Source organism: Podarcis liolepis, assembly GCF_965112155.1.
Source record: "Podarcis liolepis genome assembly, chromosome: 16".
In the NCBI taxonomy this organism is placed as follows: domain Eukaryota; kingdom Metazoa; phylum Chordata; class Lepidosauria; order Squamata; family Lacertidae; genus Podarcis; species Podarcis liolepis.
Window position 1 is genome coordinate 12,723,147 of NC_139567.1, and position 18,752 is coordinate 12,741,898.

At 46.4% G+C, this 18,752-nt stretch overlaps 2 protein-coding genes across 5 annotated transcripts in view; one reads left to right on the forward strand and one right to left on the reverse strand.

The window, feature by feature from the left end:
- SPA17 (sperm autoantigenic protein 17) overlaps nucleotides 1-247 on the reverse strand; it is a 12,920-nt gene extending 12,673 nt beyond the window's left edge. Inside the window, exon 1 of one of the 2 annotated variants that reach the window (XM_083480805.1) lies at nucleotides 107-247. The gene's annotated coding sequence lies outside the window, so the exon portion shown is untranslated. The remainder of the gene's footprint in view (nucleotides 1-106) is intronic. The other variant, XM_083480807.1, reaches the window with a different exon arrangement.
- Nucleotides 47-17,900, forward strand: SIAE (sialic acid acetylesterase). Of its 3 annotated transcripts, none has more exons than XM_083480565.1 (11): nucleotides 47-1,042; nucleotides 2,370-2,777; nucleotides 3,861-4,019; nucleotides 5,203-5,375; nucleotides 6,350-6,488; nucleotides 6,987-7,170; nucleotides 8,671-8,780; nucleotides 9,233-9,366; nucleotides 10,515-10,669; nucleotides 12,464-12,659; nucleotides 16,326-17,900. In XM_083480565.1, the coding sequence occupies exons 2-11, from the start codon at nucleotides 2,732-2,734 to the stop codon at nucleotides 16,560-16,562; spliced, it is 1,533 nt and encodes a 510-aa protein (XP_083336691.1). In that variant the 5' UTR covers nucleotides 47-1,042; nucleotides 2,370-2,731; the 3' UTR covers nucleotides 16,563-17,900. The 3 variants fall into 3 exon arrangements, with proteins under 3 accessions (XP_083336691.1, XP_083336689.1, XP_083336690.1); XM_083480563.1 differs by having other exon boundaries at nucleotides 409-984; nucleotides 2,617-2,777; XM_083480564.1 differs by having other exon boundaries at nucleotides 409-871; nucleotides 2,617-2,777.
- Nucleotides 17,901-18,752: the final 852 nt, after the last annotated feature.

Below are 18,752 nucleotides of genomic sequence, written 5' to 3' on the forward strand. Positions count from 1 at the left end.
TGGACGACGGACCCGCCTTTCAAGCAAAAGTTTCGCCCCCTCCCCCGCCCGCCTACTCGAGGCCTCCGCTTATTGAAAGTGCCTCAGCGCCGCCCTCGGGTTTCACCTGGTTGCCCGTTTACGCGAGGGGAAGCTCGCGGCGTGGCCAGAGAAGGAGGCGGTGGCGAGGCCAAGCCTTTTGGCCGAAGCAGGGGAGCCAGCGCTCCTGTCGCGTCTAGTCAGGGCCCATTGACTTGGGACTCTGCGGGGCGGAGCGGGGGCCGGCAGCCGCCTCAGGGGTTCGCGAAGGCCTTACGCAACAAACGGCGGCGGCGTCACGCGACGCCCCCCCACAGCCGCCTCAGCCCGGCAACATCCGGGGATTCAGGGCCGCGGCCTAAGTTGGGGAGCGGGCAGGTACAAAGCCGCCGCCCGGTGCGCCCTGTTAGGGTGCCGGGGCTGCCCAAGGGAGACTCGGACGCCAGCGCCTGGTAGGCCGCGGGCTAACTCTGGGCCAGCCGCGCACCCTGAGCAGGGTTGTTCTGAGCAATCGCATACGTTGCTTCGGTCTTGGGGAGGAAAGCCCGGATAAAAATAAAATGCAAAGAGATTGTTTTGGCCGAAGGAGTTAGGCTGGGGGAGTCCAAGTCCCCATCTGTCATAAAAGACTCTTGAGCCAAAATCATCCTTCGCCATAGCCTGAAGGTTCTGGAATAAAGTTGTTGAAGCCTTGGACTCTCCAGAAGAAAGGCGGGATATAAATGCATGATTAAATCAAGAGTAATGCTGACATATTTTACCCATTTGACATTATGGGATTTGTAGAGACAGTCGGAATTGCTATGTACCTTCATCCTTTGCTCAACAGATCATTCTTTGTTAATGTGTCCAGGTAATTTCTCAGGAGCAGTTTCAGCAAGTGCTTTTTAAAAAACACACATTATAAAATAATGGAAAACAGGTCACTAATCCCCAGTGTACTGCTCATTACAAGTAATCTTGCAAGTAAGTATAGACACGTGCACAATAAGAGATTATTCCTGAAGCCCAAATTTGGGGAGTTGTGTATATATTTCTGGTAGGGATGGTGAGAGCCCTCCACCCGGCAACATCCGAGGTCTTTAGGGCCTAAGCTGCCCCCTTTTAGTGCTCAGTAGGGAGCAGGCAGGTACAAAGCCCCCGACCGGTGTGCTCTGTTGGGGTGCCAGGTTTGCCCAAGGGAGACTCAGGTGTGAGTCCTTGTTAGGCCGTGGGCTTCCTCTGGGAAAGCTGCGCACCTGAGCCTCTCACAGAGTTGTGAGCAATCGCATACATTGCTTTGATCTTGGGGAGGAAAGGCCAGATAAAAATAAAATTCAAAGAGATTGTTCTGGCCGAAGGGGTTAAGATGCTGGAGTTTTTATTCTTATTCTTATTACTTTGTTAAAATAAATTTAAAAATGGGGGAGGGGAGAGGCTAGGGGGAGCCCAAGTCCCCATCTTGAGCCAAAATCACCATTCACTTATAGAAATTATAGAAACCATCAATTCTAGCACGCGGAGGGCCACCTAAATTATATAATTTGGTATTTGAATGATTTGTATTAGAAATTGTATTATAATTTGGCATTGTTATCATGAAGCTCTTATTGGATTGTTGTAATTGAAAACTAATAAAAAATATTATCAAAATCATTATTCGCCATAGCCTAGTTTAGGCTCTGAAGGTTCTGGAATAAAGTTGTTGAAAGTTGTGAAAACCACCTTGAATTCTACGGAGGAAAGGTGGGATATAAATGTGTTGTTAAATCGAGTAATATTGACATATTTTACCAATTTGACATGGGATTTGTAGACAGTCAATGGTTGCAATGCTATGTACTCCTGCAATCCTTTGCTCAGCAAACCATTACAGTGGTGCCTCGCAAGACGAAAAGAATCCGTTCTGTGATTCTCTTCGTCTAGTGGTTTTTTTCGTCTTGTGAAGCAAGCCCATTGAAGGATTAGCAGATTAGCGCTATTAGCGGCTTTTAGAGGCTTATCTGCTGATCAGATCAGCTGATAAGCGGCTTAGCGCTATTAGCGGCTTTTAGCGGCTTATCTGCTGATCGGATCAGCTTATAAGCGGCTTAGCAGCTTAGAAAAAGGGGGGGAGGGAAAAAAACCAGCAGGAACTCGCAAGACATTGTCGTCTTGCGAAGCAAGCCCATAGGAGATTCGTTTTGCGAAGCACCTCCAAAACGGAAAACTCTTTCGTCTAGCGAGTTTTCCGTCTTGCGGGGGATTCGTCTTGCGGGGCACCACTGTATTTGCTAATGTGTCCAGGTAATTTCTCAGGAGGAGCAGAAGTCTAGACATGTGCTCAAAAGCTCTGCAGTAAGAGACTACTCCTGAAGCCCAAATTTGGGGAGTCGTGTATATATTTCTGGTAGGGATGGTAAGAGGCTGGGGTAAGAAATGTTAGGCTACGATACTGCAAAGGCTATCTATTCCTATCCGTGGCAGACCTGAAGCCACATGGCTGAATAAAGCAGAAATCATGTTATATAGCATTCCAGCTGGTGGAGGGCATTTATTAAAGCGTGCATTGCCTTTTCTGTACTAACGCTTTCAAATGGAAATCATGCCCCACACCCATCCCCTTTTTTTTTGCCCCAGGTCAATTGTGAGATCACAAGGAACCTCGCCTCTTTAAGATAAACTGGCTGCTGGAATTCTGCACGCCCTAGAATCACGTGCTGTTACTTCCTGCTTTTGTTTGGTCAGAGGGGCCATGGCTTCTTCCGTGCTGCTTGTGTTGCTGTTGGTTTGGAGGGCAGGTGAGTGCGGAGGGCGGGAGCTGCCCCTAACAGGAAAATGTCCTTTGCTAGGAGGCATGTACACAAAAGGGCTAGAGGGGAAATTTGAAACGGTAGCAACTGTATTCACATTAGTCACAGAATTTTCGTGTTTATTCACCTTCCTATTTGAATCTCCTGATGTGAAGGGATTGCAGTTCTTTCAAAAAACAAAACTAATAGCAAGGACAGAGAGAGGTTTTTTGTGAGAAGCATTGGAGCATAGCAACCAGAACTGTGATTTCCAGCACAATAAAAAAATCCAGAATGTTTGCTTCCTCACCAATGCATTTGTTATGAAAAGTCAGCTTTTGCAGTGTAACTGTCACTACCCTGTGCTTTCAGCATTTCACTTTCCTCTCATCACACTTTTAGTATTAAGTCGGGCTTAATATTAATAAAGCGGTTCAAATATTGCTAGCCGGTGACTGGAAACAGGTTTTTTGTTTTAAACTTACTGGATTTTCCCTGGAAAGAATGTATCTGGATTAAATGGGGATAATTTATGGGGTGGCCTTTTGATGCCAATGTGGATCCTGGGAAAAGTTGCATGCAAGGTTTCAATAATAGGTTTATGTGTCTGTGCATCATATTGCAGATATCCAGCTAACCAGCTTCATCGGGTTTTTTGATGTGAACATAACATCCCATACCATGCTTGCTTTCGTTGTGTTTAGTTTTTATGTGTTTGTCTCCTTAAGTTATATTTTGTTATTTGGGTTATATGGCTAATAATTCAGTAAAAAATACTTTCACACAAAAAAGAAATGAAAAAGCATCCTGGGGAGGGGTTCTCCAAAAAGGCAAAAGAAGCATGCATATGAAAGATTTTCTTGAAATCTAAGAACAATTCAGGGTGAAGAAAAGTAAAATGTCTGAGGATTTGTTCCTCTTTTCACTAACAGACTTGGCTTCCTTGACAACCTGATACAGACTGGCAGCTGTTTCTGCAATCAGAAAAAAATTAACTGTTGATTGGCTGCAAAGCAGCCCATTTCCCACGGGAACATTCCAGAGAAACCCTAACTACTAACAAGAATGTCATGACATTTTGTGTTCTCCCAGGTGCTGAGCTTCGCCTTGCCGCCTATTATGGCGATCACATGGTACTGCAGAAGCAACCAAGTCAGGCCGTCATATGGGGCTATGGGGATCCTGGTGCCAACATAATAGTGACTGTTTCTAAGGATCGCAACGTTATGGAAAAAATGACAGACGTTAAAGGTAAAAAAGGCAGATTCAAGTGGTGGATTCAGAGCCAACAAAAAGCAGAATTGTAGTTTTTACACATTGCTTCCTTAAATTCTCAGATATGTTGCCAACAGATGTGGTAATGACCACCAGCTTGGGTGGCTGTAAAAGAGATTAAGCAGATTCATGGAGGATAAAGCTACTAGCCGTGGGGTTGCATCCAACTATGTATTATTGCTCCATGTTTTTGTTTTACAAACCACCTTGAGAATATTTTTAGATGTTAAAGGTGGCACAAACATATTTCATCTAAACAAATATTAGCTTCCGTTTCGGAGGCAATATGTCTCTGAGCACCAGTTGCTGTGGATCACAAGTGGGAGAATGCTATTATGCTTATGTACTGCCTGTGGGCTTTCCAGAGGCATCTATAGGCCACTATGGTCATGGCTCTTGGTCTGATTCATTTGGGTTCTTACATTCTTAAAGTATATAAAGCTTGCCCCACTGCCCAATCCTAACACACAGTCTCCTGAACGGCACAACTTTATTTGACTTCTTTGTGCCTCTGTTGCATACTTCTGTGAGTACCAGTATGGTACAGGGATCCCATAAAGAGGGAATGTTTCTTGTGACAAAAGTTAAGCATTGATAAAATGGAGGAATCGTTGGTCCGAGATTCTGGCAATCTGTTGGCTTGGTTTAGGCATGTATACTTTCCTTGGAACAGATTCCATATGATAATAAGCCTGAGATCTTAGGTGTCCTTTTTATGTTGAGATTCGTAGAGACACCATTGATCCTTTGCTTAGGAGGCTCGCCGATCTTTCAGACAAGTCTAAACTTAATTCTCTCCTCTTAGGCAAAGATCCTAAGACGACCTGGCTGGTAGCCAGACTCTGCGCCTAGATTTGTAGGCACAGATCATCCTCTAGAATAAAATAGCTTACTAGGGAAATGCTGAAATAGCCCTTTGGGGTGCCTCAGGGTCAACTTTTTATGGTAGCCCAAATCTCAGTTGTACAGGTGTATGTATATATCTCAATTTTAATTTCATGAGCTATTGCTGCAATCTGCTCCAATTGTATATTTTATCTTTATGAACGCTGTTTTTATTGTGTTATGTTATGTAAGCTAGTTTTTGACAATAATAAATTATCTATCTAAGCCTGAGATCTTTGTAAATTCTCTCCCTCCCCCCCCCCCCAAAAAAAAGGCTCTGGGATCTGGAAAGTACTCCTGAGTCCTATGGCCCAAGGTGGCCCTTTCAATATACATATACGGCAATACCGGACGGGACAGGAATCAAATGTGACGTTGAACGATGTCTACTTTGGAGATGTCTGGTTTTGTAGTGGACAAAGTAACATGGAAATGACAGTTTCTCAGGTAAGCCACATCACTATAGAGTGCAGCATATGCTCCATTGGGAGGAAAAGTACTGATAAAGGCCAAGTTCAGACAATATGCAAAGCCATGATTTCTGTTGCTTATGCAGGGGTGGGAAACGAATGACCCTGTAGATGTTGCTCAACAACAACTCCCATCATCTCTGACCACTGGCCATACTGGCTGGGGCTGATGAGAACTGGAGTCTAACAACATTTGGAGGGCTAGAGGTTTCTACCCTTGAGCCAAACCTGAGCCTGCCTCCCAAACTTTGATTTGATTGTTGCTGACAAATCCAGATCTGAAACCATTCAGGCTTTCTTTCAGGTTTGCTATTATGTCTGAATTCACAGGTTGCAGTTAGGGCCATTGCTTTCCTTTAGGAGGTTGCTGCACATGCAAATGGAATGAATTTGATAAGCTTACAGGTTGACGGCTAAATGTGTGGATTAGAAGGCAACACAAATATTGTGCTCTTGTGTTGTTCAGCCACTCCACCAACTCAGTCAAGGGAGGGGATCCCGCCTTCTCTCCGGGCAGAGGGGATTGGGTGGGCTCGTTTGTCCTAGTTTCTGAGTCTCCCAATAGAGACTTCTGCTCAGGGACCTCGTTTTCTAAAGTTGCTTTTTGTAGCTCAGTTGCCAGATCGACTCCCTCCCCTCCTCCGTTTGCTTCTATATCCTTCCCATGCCAGGTACGGTCGACAGACCATTTGTGAGTGTGCAGGCTCTCCATGTTTCTTGTATCTTCTACTTTTGGTTTGAAATAGTATAATATTTTGGCCTGCTTTTTCCTTGGGGGGGGGGGAGGGTTTCTGCAGCTTGTGTAAGAGAAATTCCCAGTTCTTTATAACTCTTTCTTATGAGTACCATCCCCGGACTAGATTTGGGTTACTTTGTCCTGTCCGTATATTTGAGGGCTTTGTTTTGAACTTTGCTTAACTGTATTTCAGTAGAATCTGCCCTGTTTCCTAGATATTCAATGCCAGTAAGGAGCTTGCAGAGGCTTCCCATTACTCACTCGTCCGTGTGTTTTCAGCCGGTCTTGTCCAGTCTGAAGTGGAACTGCAGGACCTTGCCAGCGTCAGCTTGCCGTGGTCTATTCCAACAGCCAGTAAGAGCCTTTTTTTAAAAAAGCAAAACCTCCGGCAAACCATCTGAAGCAGAGATTTTGAGTGTGTTCTGTCAAAAGCAGACATCTTCTGTTTGTGGTTTGGCCGGTGGAGTAAGAGTTGAACAATTTTCCTTCCTGAACTATACCATGACTTCAGGGTAAAAAAGGACCTTGAAGATTTAGTTAATGGAAGCAAGCATCTCAAATATCTCCGCTGATCAACGGGCACTTTCATTCTGGCTCAGATACATGATGATCCACACAGCCTGCTACACAGTTTCTGAGAGTGGCCAACATTAGCTGCTTCAGCAGAGCATGTAGTAGTTCTTCAGTATTCCATTCCCTGATCTATCACAGCTGTACAATGGCTAATATATGAAAATACAGCAGCAGAAATTATTTTTGTAATACAACATGTAGTTGTATTACATTTAGTTGCATTATTAGTTTGCAAGTTTGTATATGCTCTAAAGTTTCTTTTAACATTGCATTGAACAGAGAACCTTGGCCATGGAGACTTCAGTTACTTCTCTGCTGTGTGCTGGCTCTTTGGCCGGTATTTGTTCGAGAAGCTCAAGTATCCCATAGGACTGATAGACTCCTCCTGGGGAGGGACACCAATAGAGGCCTGGTCTTCCAAGAGGGCACTGCGGGAATGTGCAATCTCAGGATACTCTAAAAAGTAAGGAGGGTTAATGACAGTATGCTCTGTTCCTTCCAGCCGTGTTAGACTGGTTCCTCAGTACACTGAATGCTTTCCACTATTACAGAATATTGTGTGCTCACTGGCTTTGCAGCACCTCCTTCCTGTGCGGAAACAGCACACAAGTGTCCACACAACCTGCGGTCCTGCAGATGGTGTTGGACTCAAACTCCCATCTTCCTTAACCATTGGCTAAGCTGATAGGAGTTGGAGTCAAACAACATTTGGAGGGCTGCAAATTTCCGTACCCCTGGCGTAATCCCATTTGGCACTAGAAAGGCAGTGCAGTGTGTCTGACTTGTGCCTAGTTTCTTGCAGGTCGGATGAATAACCTTGGACCCTGCAATCATTATGATAGGAATGTAAGAAAAGTATACTTCCCCCGCTCAGAAGCCAACCAGTTACGTTTAGGAGTTCCCCAAGCAGGACACAGGGACAATAACCACCTACTTCTTTCCTCCATCACCTAGTATCCAGAAGCATGTTGCCTCTGATCCTGAAGGCAGCAGTGTAGCTCTCATGACTAGAAACCATTGATAACCTTATCCTCCATGAATTTGTCTTAACCATTGACACATATTGTGGAAATATGGGGCGCGGGTGGCGCTGTGGTCTAAACCACTGAGCCTCTTGGGCTTGCTGATCAGAAGGTCAGTGGTTCAAATCCCTGTGACAGAGTGAGCTCCTGTTGCTCTGTCCCAGCTCCTGCCAACCTAGCAGTTTGAAAGCACACCAGTGCAAATAGATAAATAGGTACCGCTGTGGCGAGAAGGTAAACAGCGTTTCTGTGTGCTCTGGTTTCTGTCATGGTGTTCTGTTGCACCAGAAGTGGTTTACTCATGCTGGCCACATGACCTGGAAAAGCTGTCTGTAGACAAACACCAGCTGCCTCTGCCTGAAACGAGATGAGCTCCGCACCCCATAGTCGCCTTTAACTGGGCTTAACCGTCCAAGGTCCTTTACCTTTAGTTTTTTATTGAGGAAGCATATTCCATGACCTGGGAAAGCTGGTGTTTTCTCTTGGTTTAGTTCTAACATGGTTTAAAGGGTTCAGTCCTTGAACATGTTATCGCCATGAAAGCTTTTCTACAGTTTTGCTGTTTTATTCTGGCAGTAATGAGAGAGGTGTATGTAACAAGATATTTGCACAAATAGGATGAGTTCAGTGAGGGGCATATTTTCTCTGAGGTGTACAGATACCATGACAAAATAAATGATGTTGCTAATGTATTCTACTTTATGAAAAACCATTGAAACATTTTTTTAAAAGAGTTACGTTTAAAAGCCTCTGGTAAGACATATGTGACCAGGACATCTTCAGAACAATGCAATAACATAGCCTGAGCTGTGTAGATGTGTGCTTAATCCTTCAGCACTCTCTGATCACAAATATTCAGAAAAGTGCTTCACCAGCCGGAAATCAAGCATTGGCTGCTTGCTGTAAATTCTTTTCTAATTGGTCGATCTCGTATGTTGCAGGGCTGCTTCCTTATCCATTGATTCTGGCCCCAAAATGTTATCGGTGCTCTGGAACGCCATGATTCACCCTTTTCTCAACATGACCCTCCAAGGTGTTATTTGGTATCAAGGTAGGTATTAATAATAATAATAAAATTATTATTTATACCCCTCCCATCTGGCTGGGTTTCCCCAGCCACTCTGGGCACCTCCCAACAGAATAATAATAATAATAATAATAATAGTAATAAGCAATAAAACATATAACATTAAAAACTTCCCTAAACAGGGCTGCCTTCAGATGTCTTCTAAAAGTCAGATAATTGTTTCTTTCCTTGACATCTGATGGGAGGGCGTTCCACAGGGCGGGCGCCACTACCGAGAAAGCCCTGTAACCTCACTTCTCGCAGGGAGGGAATCGCCAGAAGGCCCTTGGCGCTGGACCTCAGTGTCCGGGCAGAATGATGGGGGTGGAGAAGCTCCTTCAGGTATACTGGTAGGCCCCACAACAGAGTTGAGCAGGAATTGTGTCACTATAGCTACCCCATCTGGGCTATTTCCTGCTTTGTGTGCCCTTCCCCAGGTGAAGCGAACACCCTTATAGACACCAGTCTGTACAACTGCACATTTCCCGCACTCATAGAAGACTGGCGGAAAGGCTTCCATGAAGGGTCTGACTGGCAAACTCAGCGGTACTTTCCCTTTGGCTTCGTCCAGGTAAGTGACTATAGGGTGGTGGCTTGAGCCCTGAGCTATCAGCTGTGAGACAACTGCAGGAAGGCAGCACTTTCTGCAAGCAGCGGGAGCCGGTATCAATTTGTCTCCCATCCTAGCTATTTCCTATGTTTTGCACCACAGCCGAGTATTTTCTCACATCTGTCTTTGGACCTCAGCCCCCTCTCCAAAACACATTGTGTAGAACCACTCACTCCATGTCCTGACGTGATCACATTGTGGGTTTCTCAACACCCTTCAATACTGCTGGTGGTTAAGTGATTCTACAAATGATGGAAGGACAGGGTGGTAGCCTTTGGAATGTGGATGCCATTCTTAGGAGCAGGCTTGAGTCTTGGATAACAGAGTAATTCAGGTGAATACTTTGTGTGGCCTTATATCTCTGATGTCTTTCCTTAGCAATATGACAGTTGACGCCTTTGTCTATGTCTGTAACACAGAAGCAGCCTGTGGGTCTAATGCAGTCAGCCGAGTCGCCTGCCCGTTCATGATCTGGTGTGTATGTGATATGTGTATGGTTCACAGTGTTAGCATCTGTGGAGTAGCCATCACCACCACTGGCATGCCCTTCCCACAGGGTATGCAAGGTGGTGATGTGGTCCTCAAGTCTGGAATAGCTAACCCCCCCATGCTGTAGAAAACTCTCCCTTCTCTGTATCCTGGATCAGAAGGCAGGTTCTGGATCTGCTGCGGGAGATAATTCCAGCAGTGGTTCCTTTTCCGCTGGCTTGTATTGCTTCTCCCACCACTGCCATAACTTTGATCCCAAAATGTGTAGGTGTCCTATTTTCCACAGTCCATATGTTCCTGATGGCCAACATGCACACTGTTTGCTTAGAGTTGTTACTCTGATTCAACAGGCATGGCTTCCCTTAAAGAATCTTGGGAACTGTAGTTTGCTCAGGGTGCTAACCTCACAGACCCATATTTCCCAGCAGCCTTTAACCATCTACAACTCCCGAAATTCTTTGTAGCTGCTAAAGTGGTATAAGAATGCTTTAGATGTATGCTGTGGGTGCTGTCATTGAGCCATGTCTGTCTGCAGGAAGCACAAACAAAAATAATTTTATGACATCCACAGCTGGAGATAGGTTTCGTCTCAGAATATCAAATGTTGTTCTGTGTTGCAGTTATCTACAGTTCGCTCTAAGGAACCTAATGACAACTTTGCACGTATTCGATGGCACCAAACAGCAGACTATGGCTTTGTCCCTAATAAGAAAATGCTCAATACTTTCATGGCTGTGACTATAGATCTTGGTGATGAAAATTCCCCCTATGGAAGGTAAAGATAGCCCACTTTCTTTCTTTGTCCAAACCCGCCCAAACCATCCATAACGATTTTCAGGTAGCCAAATCTCTTCTATAACAGAAGGCATCTGGAGATGGAAACCTTTGCCTCTTATTGGCCAGGAGTCTAAGATGACCTAGAATCTACACTGATGCTCTTCAGACAGGTGGAGGGAGGAGATGGGTAGCCTGGGAGGCAGAGGTATGATGCGGGGGGAGAGAGGGAGGAACAGTGGAAGGAGAAACGGGTACAGCTGCTGCCATACATGAGAACAGCTGCTGCCCCAGCTGGGTCTGGTCCAGCTGCTGGGAGAATTCAGCAGCTAGACTGGTGACTGGGAGTGGCCGCCGAGACCATATAACACCAGTCCTAAAGGATTTTCATTGGCCCCCAGTGTGTTTCTGAGCACAATTCAAAGTGTTGGTGCTGACCTTTAAAGCCCCAAATGGCCTCAGCCAAGTATACCTGAAGAAGCATCTCCATCCCAATCGTTCAGCCTGGACACTGAGGTCCAGCTCCGAGGGTCTTCTGCTCGTTTCCTCCCTGCAAGAAACAAGGTTACAGGGAACCAGGCAGAGGGCCTTCTTGGTAGTGGCACCCTCCCTGTGGAACACCCTCCCCTCAGGTGTCAAGGAAATAAACAACTGTGTGACTTTTAGAAGACACCTGAAGGCAGCCCTGTATCTGGAAGTTTTTAATGTTTGGTGTTTTAGTATGTTCTAATATGTGCTGTGAGCCACCCAGAGTGACTGGGGAAACCCAGCCAGATGAGCGGGGTATATGTATTATCATTATTATTTATTACACATAAGACGAGGGAAGTGGTCAATGTGCAAGAGAAGCACGGCAGAAAAGGTAGGAGTAGATAGCATAAGGATCCACCTTAAACTGAGTCAGCCATTGGTTCATCTAGCTCAGTAGTGTCGAGTGATTGGCGGCAGCTTTCCTGAACTTCAGACAGTACTCTGTTCTAACCCTGCCTGGGAATACTAAAGATAGAACCCATGATCTATTGTGTGGTATCCAAAGGACTTGTTCTGTTAGCACCCTATACCCTCAGATCTGTTCTGGAGGGTATGGAGAACACCCAGAACAAATTTTGGAGGCATGTGTGAGGAGGGGGAAGCTTCATTGTACAAGCAGAAATCCTTGCCCATGGAACCATTTGCTTAGCACTGCAGTGGCTATAACACTGAGTTATGCTCCTTCTATCTAACAGTAGATAGAAAAAGACAATCAGCTGAGAGACTGCATCAAGGACTTGATGAAAGAGCTTTTCATAGAGTTTGCTGATTGGTTGCTAATGGCAGCCTCTAGGAAACTGGATTAAGCACTTTTGCTGTATTCTTCCATGTACTGCATAACTTGCTATCTCTTCGAGATTTTTAGGGGGAGAATAGAATAACAAAAAGCATGGAGAGAGGGGCAGAGCCAAGGATCGAGACTGTGTAGAGATGGGGGTGAGGAAAAAGAAGACTAGGGACAGTGGCAGTAGGTGGACAATTAAGAGCTATTGGGGGGGGGGCGTTCCTCAATCTGTTGCCCTCCTTTCTCAGACAACTGTTATGAACCTTAACTCACACAATTGTTCTCAGCTAGCATAACGTTTCTAGCATCCATGAGAGCTAAATGGGATTTTTATGAGAATTGGAAAAAATGGTTGGTTTTGTGTTTTGCACCCAGTACCTACCTTAACTCAGTAAATCTGCAGGGCTGGGGACTGAACAGAACCCCAGCAGTAATCCCCTCCTTTCTTCCCTCCCCCTGCTACTTTCCCTTGCTTTGCAGCATCCATCCTCGAGATAAGCAGACAGTGGCCTCTCGATTGCTCCGTGGTGCCTTGGCATTAGCGTACGGTGATAAAAGCATCGCTTTCCAAGGCCCATACCCTGAGAGAGTGGAGGTGGATGTAGCCCGCAAAAGTATCAATGTCTCCTATAAAGGAGATATCCTGCTTCGCCGCTTGACCAATAACACGTTTGAGGTAAGAACCGCAGGGGAAAGGGGTACTCTTTCTGCCGTGTACCATGTGGGAAAAGCACAGAGTTGTGCTGCCCATTAGACAAGCCGTTCATTCGTCCAGTTTACTCATTCCTGAATCCAGCAGCACCAGCCTGGTTTGTGTCCCATAAGAAAGAACAGACTGAACGGATGTGGACCTGCTATATTTCTATCCTTTGTGTTTTTACCAATTCAGATAGCAATATTAGATGCCAGGATTATATTCAAATATCTTTAATACGGTCAATGACCAACAAGCAATTTATAAAATAAAATAAAATATGGCAATATAAGTACTATTGTACTACAGATAACAGTGGAGATATGGCCAAATCACAATATTGGTACTTATGTTTATGACCAGGTTTCGACTTTTAAGGTTTTGAGGATTCAATTCAAATGTCACTACTGTTTATTATCGTTCCTTCGATGTTTGCAATTTGAACTCCATTGCTGTCATCATTGCTCGTCTTATTCTTGTTGCAATGTAACAGTACTTCGCCACAGGCCTGTTGATTTCGGGGTCTTTGTCAGCTAAGAGGTGTCTGATATAGGTGTCATCTGTACTACGAGGTTCCGTATTTTTCGCCCCATAAGACGCACTTTTTCCCCTCCAAAAATGAAGGGGAAATGTGCCTGCGTCTTATGGGGCGAATGCAGGCTTTCGCTGAAGCCTGGAGAGCGAGGGGGGTCGGTGCGTACCGACCCCTCTCGCTCTCCAGGCTTCAGGAAGCTCTGCGCAACCCTCGGGAGACCGGCTCGAGGGTTGCGCAGAGCTGCCTGCAATCCCGGGACCAGCGCAGCTCTGCGCGGCCACCGGGAGCCGGGGGAGAAGCTCCGCCCCGCTCCCGGTGGCCGCGCAGAGCTGCCTGCGGTCCTGGGACCAGCGCAGCTCTGCGCTGCCATCCGGAGCGGAGCGCTAAACTCCGCCCCGCTCCCGGTGGCCGTGCAGAGCTGCGTGCGGTCCTGGGACCAGCGCAGCTCTGCCCGGCCACCGGGAGCCGGGGGAGAAGCTCCGCCCCACTCCCGGTGGCCGCGCAGAGCTGCCTGCCGTCGCGGGACCAGCGCAGCTCTGCCCGGCCACCGGGAGCCGGGGGAGAAGCTCCGCCCCACTCCCGGTGGCCGCGCAGAGCTGCCTGCCGTCGCGGGACCAGCGCAGCTCTGCCCGGCCACCGGGAGCCGGGGGAGAAGCTCCGCCCCGCTCCCGGTGGCCCTGCAGAGCTGCGTGCGGTCCTGGGACCAGCGCAGCTCTGCCCGGCCACCGGGAGCCGGGGGAGAAGCTCCGCCCCGCTCCCGGTGGCCCTGCAGAGCTGCGTGCGGTCCTGGGACCAGCGCAGCTCTGCCCGGCCACCGGGAGCCGGGGGAGAAGCTCCGCCCCACTCCCGGTGGCCGCGCAGAGCTGCGTGCGGTCCTGGGACCAGCGCAGCTCTGCCCGGCCACCGGGAGCCGGGGGAGAAGCTCCGCCCCACTCCCGGTGGCCGCGCAGAGCTGCGTGCGGTCCTGGGACCAGCGCAGCTCTGCCCGGCCACCGGGAGCCGGGGGAGAAGCTCCGCCCCACTCCCGGTGGCCGCGCAGAGCTGCGTGCGGTCCTGGGACCAGCGCAGCTCTGCCCGGCCACCGGGAGCCGGGGGAGAAGCTCCGCCCCGCTCCCGGTGGCCCTGCAGAGCTGCGTGCGGTCCTGGGACCAGCGCAGCTCTGCCCGGCCACCGGGAGCCGGGGGAGAAGCTCCGCCCCGCTCCCGGTGGCCGCGCAGAGCTGCCTGCCGTCGCGGGACCAGCGCAGCTCTGCCCGGCCACCGGGAGCCGGGGGAGAAGCTCCGCCCCGCTCCCGGTGGCCCTGCAGAGCTGCGTGCGGTCCTGGGACCAGCGCAGCTCTGCACCGCCATCCCGAGCGGGGCGCTAAGTCCCGCCCCGCTCGGGATGGCGGCACAGAGCTGCCTGCCGTCGCGGGACGGCAGGCAGGTCTACGCCGCCATCCCGAGCGGGGCGCATAGAGCTGCCCTCCCCATCGCCAGCCCCACAAGCTCGGGGGACAGCGGGGAGGCAGAGCGTGCCTTCCCACTGTTCCCCGACCTGGTTCTTCCAGCCCCGCACCTGGGGGGGGGAATAAAAATTTTTTTCTTTATTTCCCCCCCAAAAAACTAGGTGCGTCTTATGGGCCGGAGCGTCTTATGGGGCGCAAAATACGGTATTTTCCTCAGAATCAGCTCAATCAGCTCTTTTCTTGAGTCTCGATATAATGGGCAATATAAGATGACATGCCCGATGGTTTCTATTTCGTTGCTGTTACAGGGACATAATCTTTGTTCGATCGGTATTTTGTTGTATCTTCCCTCTAGAAGAGCTGAAGGGAGAGCGTTAAAGCGGGCCCTGGTAAATGTCCATCGGTGTTTGGCATTATGTAGAACTTTAAGATAGTTTGCTAGATGGGGACTTTGGGAATCGAATAGGAGTTTATGAGTTATCAGAAGTTGACTTAAGTCATTTTGGGCTTCAATGTCCCTGAGTATTTCTTTGATTATATTCTTGGCCCTTCCCCTTTCTAAACTTAATAAATACTCTGGGGAGAGACCATATGTGGCCAGTTTTCTGGGAGTGCCCTTCAACCAACTAGATTGGAATTTGTCAAGAAGCATCAGGGAAAGTAGTCCAACCGGCGGCCAGGATTATATTATTCCCCTTAACTGGGCTTGTAGCAACTTCAGGAATGGAGGAATAGGGTGGATAAAAACCAATGGTTTTTTAAAAAATAATAATAATAAAATTGATTTTTATTTAAATTGGGTTTTTAAAAAATAAAATGCTTCTGGAGGAAAAATCTTTCTAAAGATAGTTTTTTATTTAAGTTACATTATTGTCCAAAGGCTATTCATCAGGAAATAAGGATTTGTTTTAAGTTTTTCCTGTGTGCTAAAACTCAGTCTAAGTTTTCTTTTTAAAAATTGTTTAACCACATCAATTAACACACATGAGTACATCTGCTATAATGTTATTGTTTTAGTTAAATAAATTGTTTAAATTGTTATTAAGGAAATCATTATTTTTCTCCTTCCAATAAAGCTCAGCAGAAAAGTTGTCCAAATATAAGCAGTCAACTTATTAAACCTCACAATAATTTCATAATTATCTGTCTATGTATTTCTAATAGTATAACCAAATCCGTAATTTTTGATGCAACTGTAAAAATTACTCTGAAAATTGATTATTCCAAAAATGAAACCTTCATCTGGTTGTAAATATTAAGATTATACCAGCAAGAATGAGTATTTCTGAGGGGGGAAGATTTAAATCAAGTCTTACTGTCTAGTGATTTAAATCGTGATTTAAATCAAATCCACCCTGGGATTAGATGAGGAAGACAACATAGTGGGGAAAGGGTTACATGCCCTCTTGCCTAGCATTGCTGCTCCTATCTAATTTCCATACCCCATTGACTGCTTTGTGGTGGGGGGCAGATCAAAGCATCAGCATGCCTGATCATGGCTCCACTGAATAATGTGTACTTTGGCCCAGAGTCTGGTGCCAAGTGCATCTTCCACAAGCCGAAAAGGAGCTACATGTGTGGAATGACTCTACCATTCTAGGGCTTTAGTTCCTAGGGCTTCATCTGAAGCAAGTTTGGGTAAGTCCTCTATCTCTCTCTTTGGCAGGTGTGCTGCTCTGCAGAGTCATTGTGCCATTGGAGCCCAGTATCCATTGCTACCAGCGCTTCCCACACAGTGATTCTGCACAACCCAGAGTGCCCAAATAGCACCGTCGGCCTCCGCTATGCGTGGAATGAGTGGCCATGCGACTACAAGCTATGTCCTATTTACAGCACAGAAGGATTGCCTGCCCCTCCGTTCATCACATTTTCACAGAAGAACTCTGGTTGGAATATATCGTGAGCAGAAAGATGGGTGGACAGTCTTATATTTTGGCCTCACAGGCTGCCGTATGAAGTTCAGAAAAATTGTAGTGGCAGATTATGTTTCTCAATGTAGTAAAGCTCTCTGACAGAGAGAGAGAGAGAGAAACCTTAAAATTGGGGGTTGTGGTTGCTTACTCCTCAGAAAAGATTATAGAAGTTGCTGCAGGGGAACTTACATTGCACTTAGCACCTGCATGAACCTTTCATGGTCCCTTCTTCACTGCCTGCTCTGAAGTTTTGCAGAAACCGCATCATCTTAGTGAAACAAGGCAAACCTGCTCAAAATTCTCTCTGTGCAGCTCTCCAAAGGAAAAGGCCTAATTTGGACCACGGCTTCAGACTAAAACAGGTGTAGTGCAACATAATACATTTGTTTGCTACTTCTAGAACATAGCTAAGTTGGCTCTAGAGGGGACTCTCTCTTGCGTTTCCCCTGCAGCTTTTGTTCCAGAACTACAATAAATTGTTCCACCTGGAGTAACACATACAGTTCTGTTCCACATAGGTTAAATTCTATATTGAAATGCCCTAATTTTGTTACCAGGCTTCTACTTTGAAAAAGGGAATACAGTAAAGTTAAAAGGTAAAGGACCCCTGGGCAGTTACCGTAAGTCCAGTCAAAGGCGACTATGGGATTGCGGCGCTCATCTCGCTTTCAGGCCGAGGGAGCCAGCATTTGTCCACAGACAGCTTTCTGTTTATCTACTTGCACTGGCATGCTTTCAAACTGCTAGGTTGGCAGGAGCTGGGACTGAGCAACGGGAGTTCACCCCGTTGTGCAGATTCAAACCGCCAACCTTCTGATTGGCAAGCCCAAGAGGCTCAGTGGTTTAGACCATAGCGCCACCCACATCCCTTGCCCCCCCAAAAAGGGAGTATTAGTATTTTTCTACTTATCACTATGAAAATCTTTGGCCACAGCCAGAAGCTATGGAAGTTTTTCCAGTAGAGGATTGTGATAAACTTGATTGACTTCACCACTTAAGTGGAACTTATAGCATGTCTGCTTTAGAGAAACAGAGAGCCAGCCTTTTGACTGCTGTGATCCCTGAATGCATCATGTAAACACAAATAAAGTATTCTGTAGAACTTCCCCCCTCTCATATGTAGATATTCATAACTCACTAAGATTTTGTTAAGTAGGCCCAACCTTTTTACAGCATGTGAGGTTAAATATTTTCTCTGGCAAATTGCAGCAGTTTAAACAGCTCTTTTCAAGCACAGCTTAAAGGAGTCAGTTCAAAAGTTGGGAATATAGCACTTTGGTTTCCTGAGTTGTGCCTTTAAAAATAAAATTTAGGAAATTAAATGCCAACAGTGTGTTGTTGTAATGTTGTACTTTTGAATTTAATAGCAAACAAAGTCAGAGAATGCAGGAGTTAGAGATGGCCGCATTCATTCTATTCTGAGCGTATTACACCTATGTTAAAATTAACGCTTGCCGTTTTATACAGTCACAGTTTACATTTGCAGCTTGATTGAGGTTACAAACATGTGTTTGTGCATTTCTCATTACCCTAATGGATGTGTTTAGAGGCATAAGTACTCCGATCTTGAAACAGAAGACTTAACACACGTTATACATTTGCACACACAGTTGCTAACCTATACATATCTCCATAGAAAGTAGAATGGGACTTACTCTCAGCTAAGTGTGTATAGGTTAGCAAACTTTTGTTCCCTCCATAGAAGTTAGCACCACTGAACATAGTAGGACTTCACAGTAAACACTATTATATAAATATAATTGTGATTACAACAGAACTTTCTGGTGAGCTGCAAAGAATCACACTACAAAATATACACAATTTTTAACTTTTATTTTGGAAAATATTTAAAATTGTGGTAAAACTGCTGTATGCAATCCTGAGGGTAAGCTCCACTAAACCCAGTGAGCCTTATTTCTAGGTGAATATGCACAAGATTGAGCTGCAAATTGTGAACGTGGCACCCTTATTGACAAAACAGACAGAAGATTTAACCTCATCAAATTCTGACTCTGTGATGTGTGACAAATAACAAAATAATGAAATAGTTAGCAGTGGGGCCAAAATACCCCAAAATGCAGAAGGCACAGCCAGCTCAGAACTTATGGAAGATGTTTGATGATCTCCTTCTACCGGTCAACAATAGAAAGTGTCCTTTCATACTGCATCACGGTGTGGTA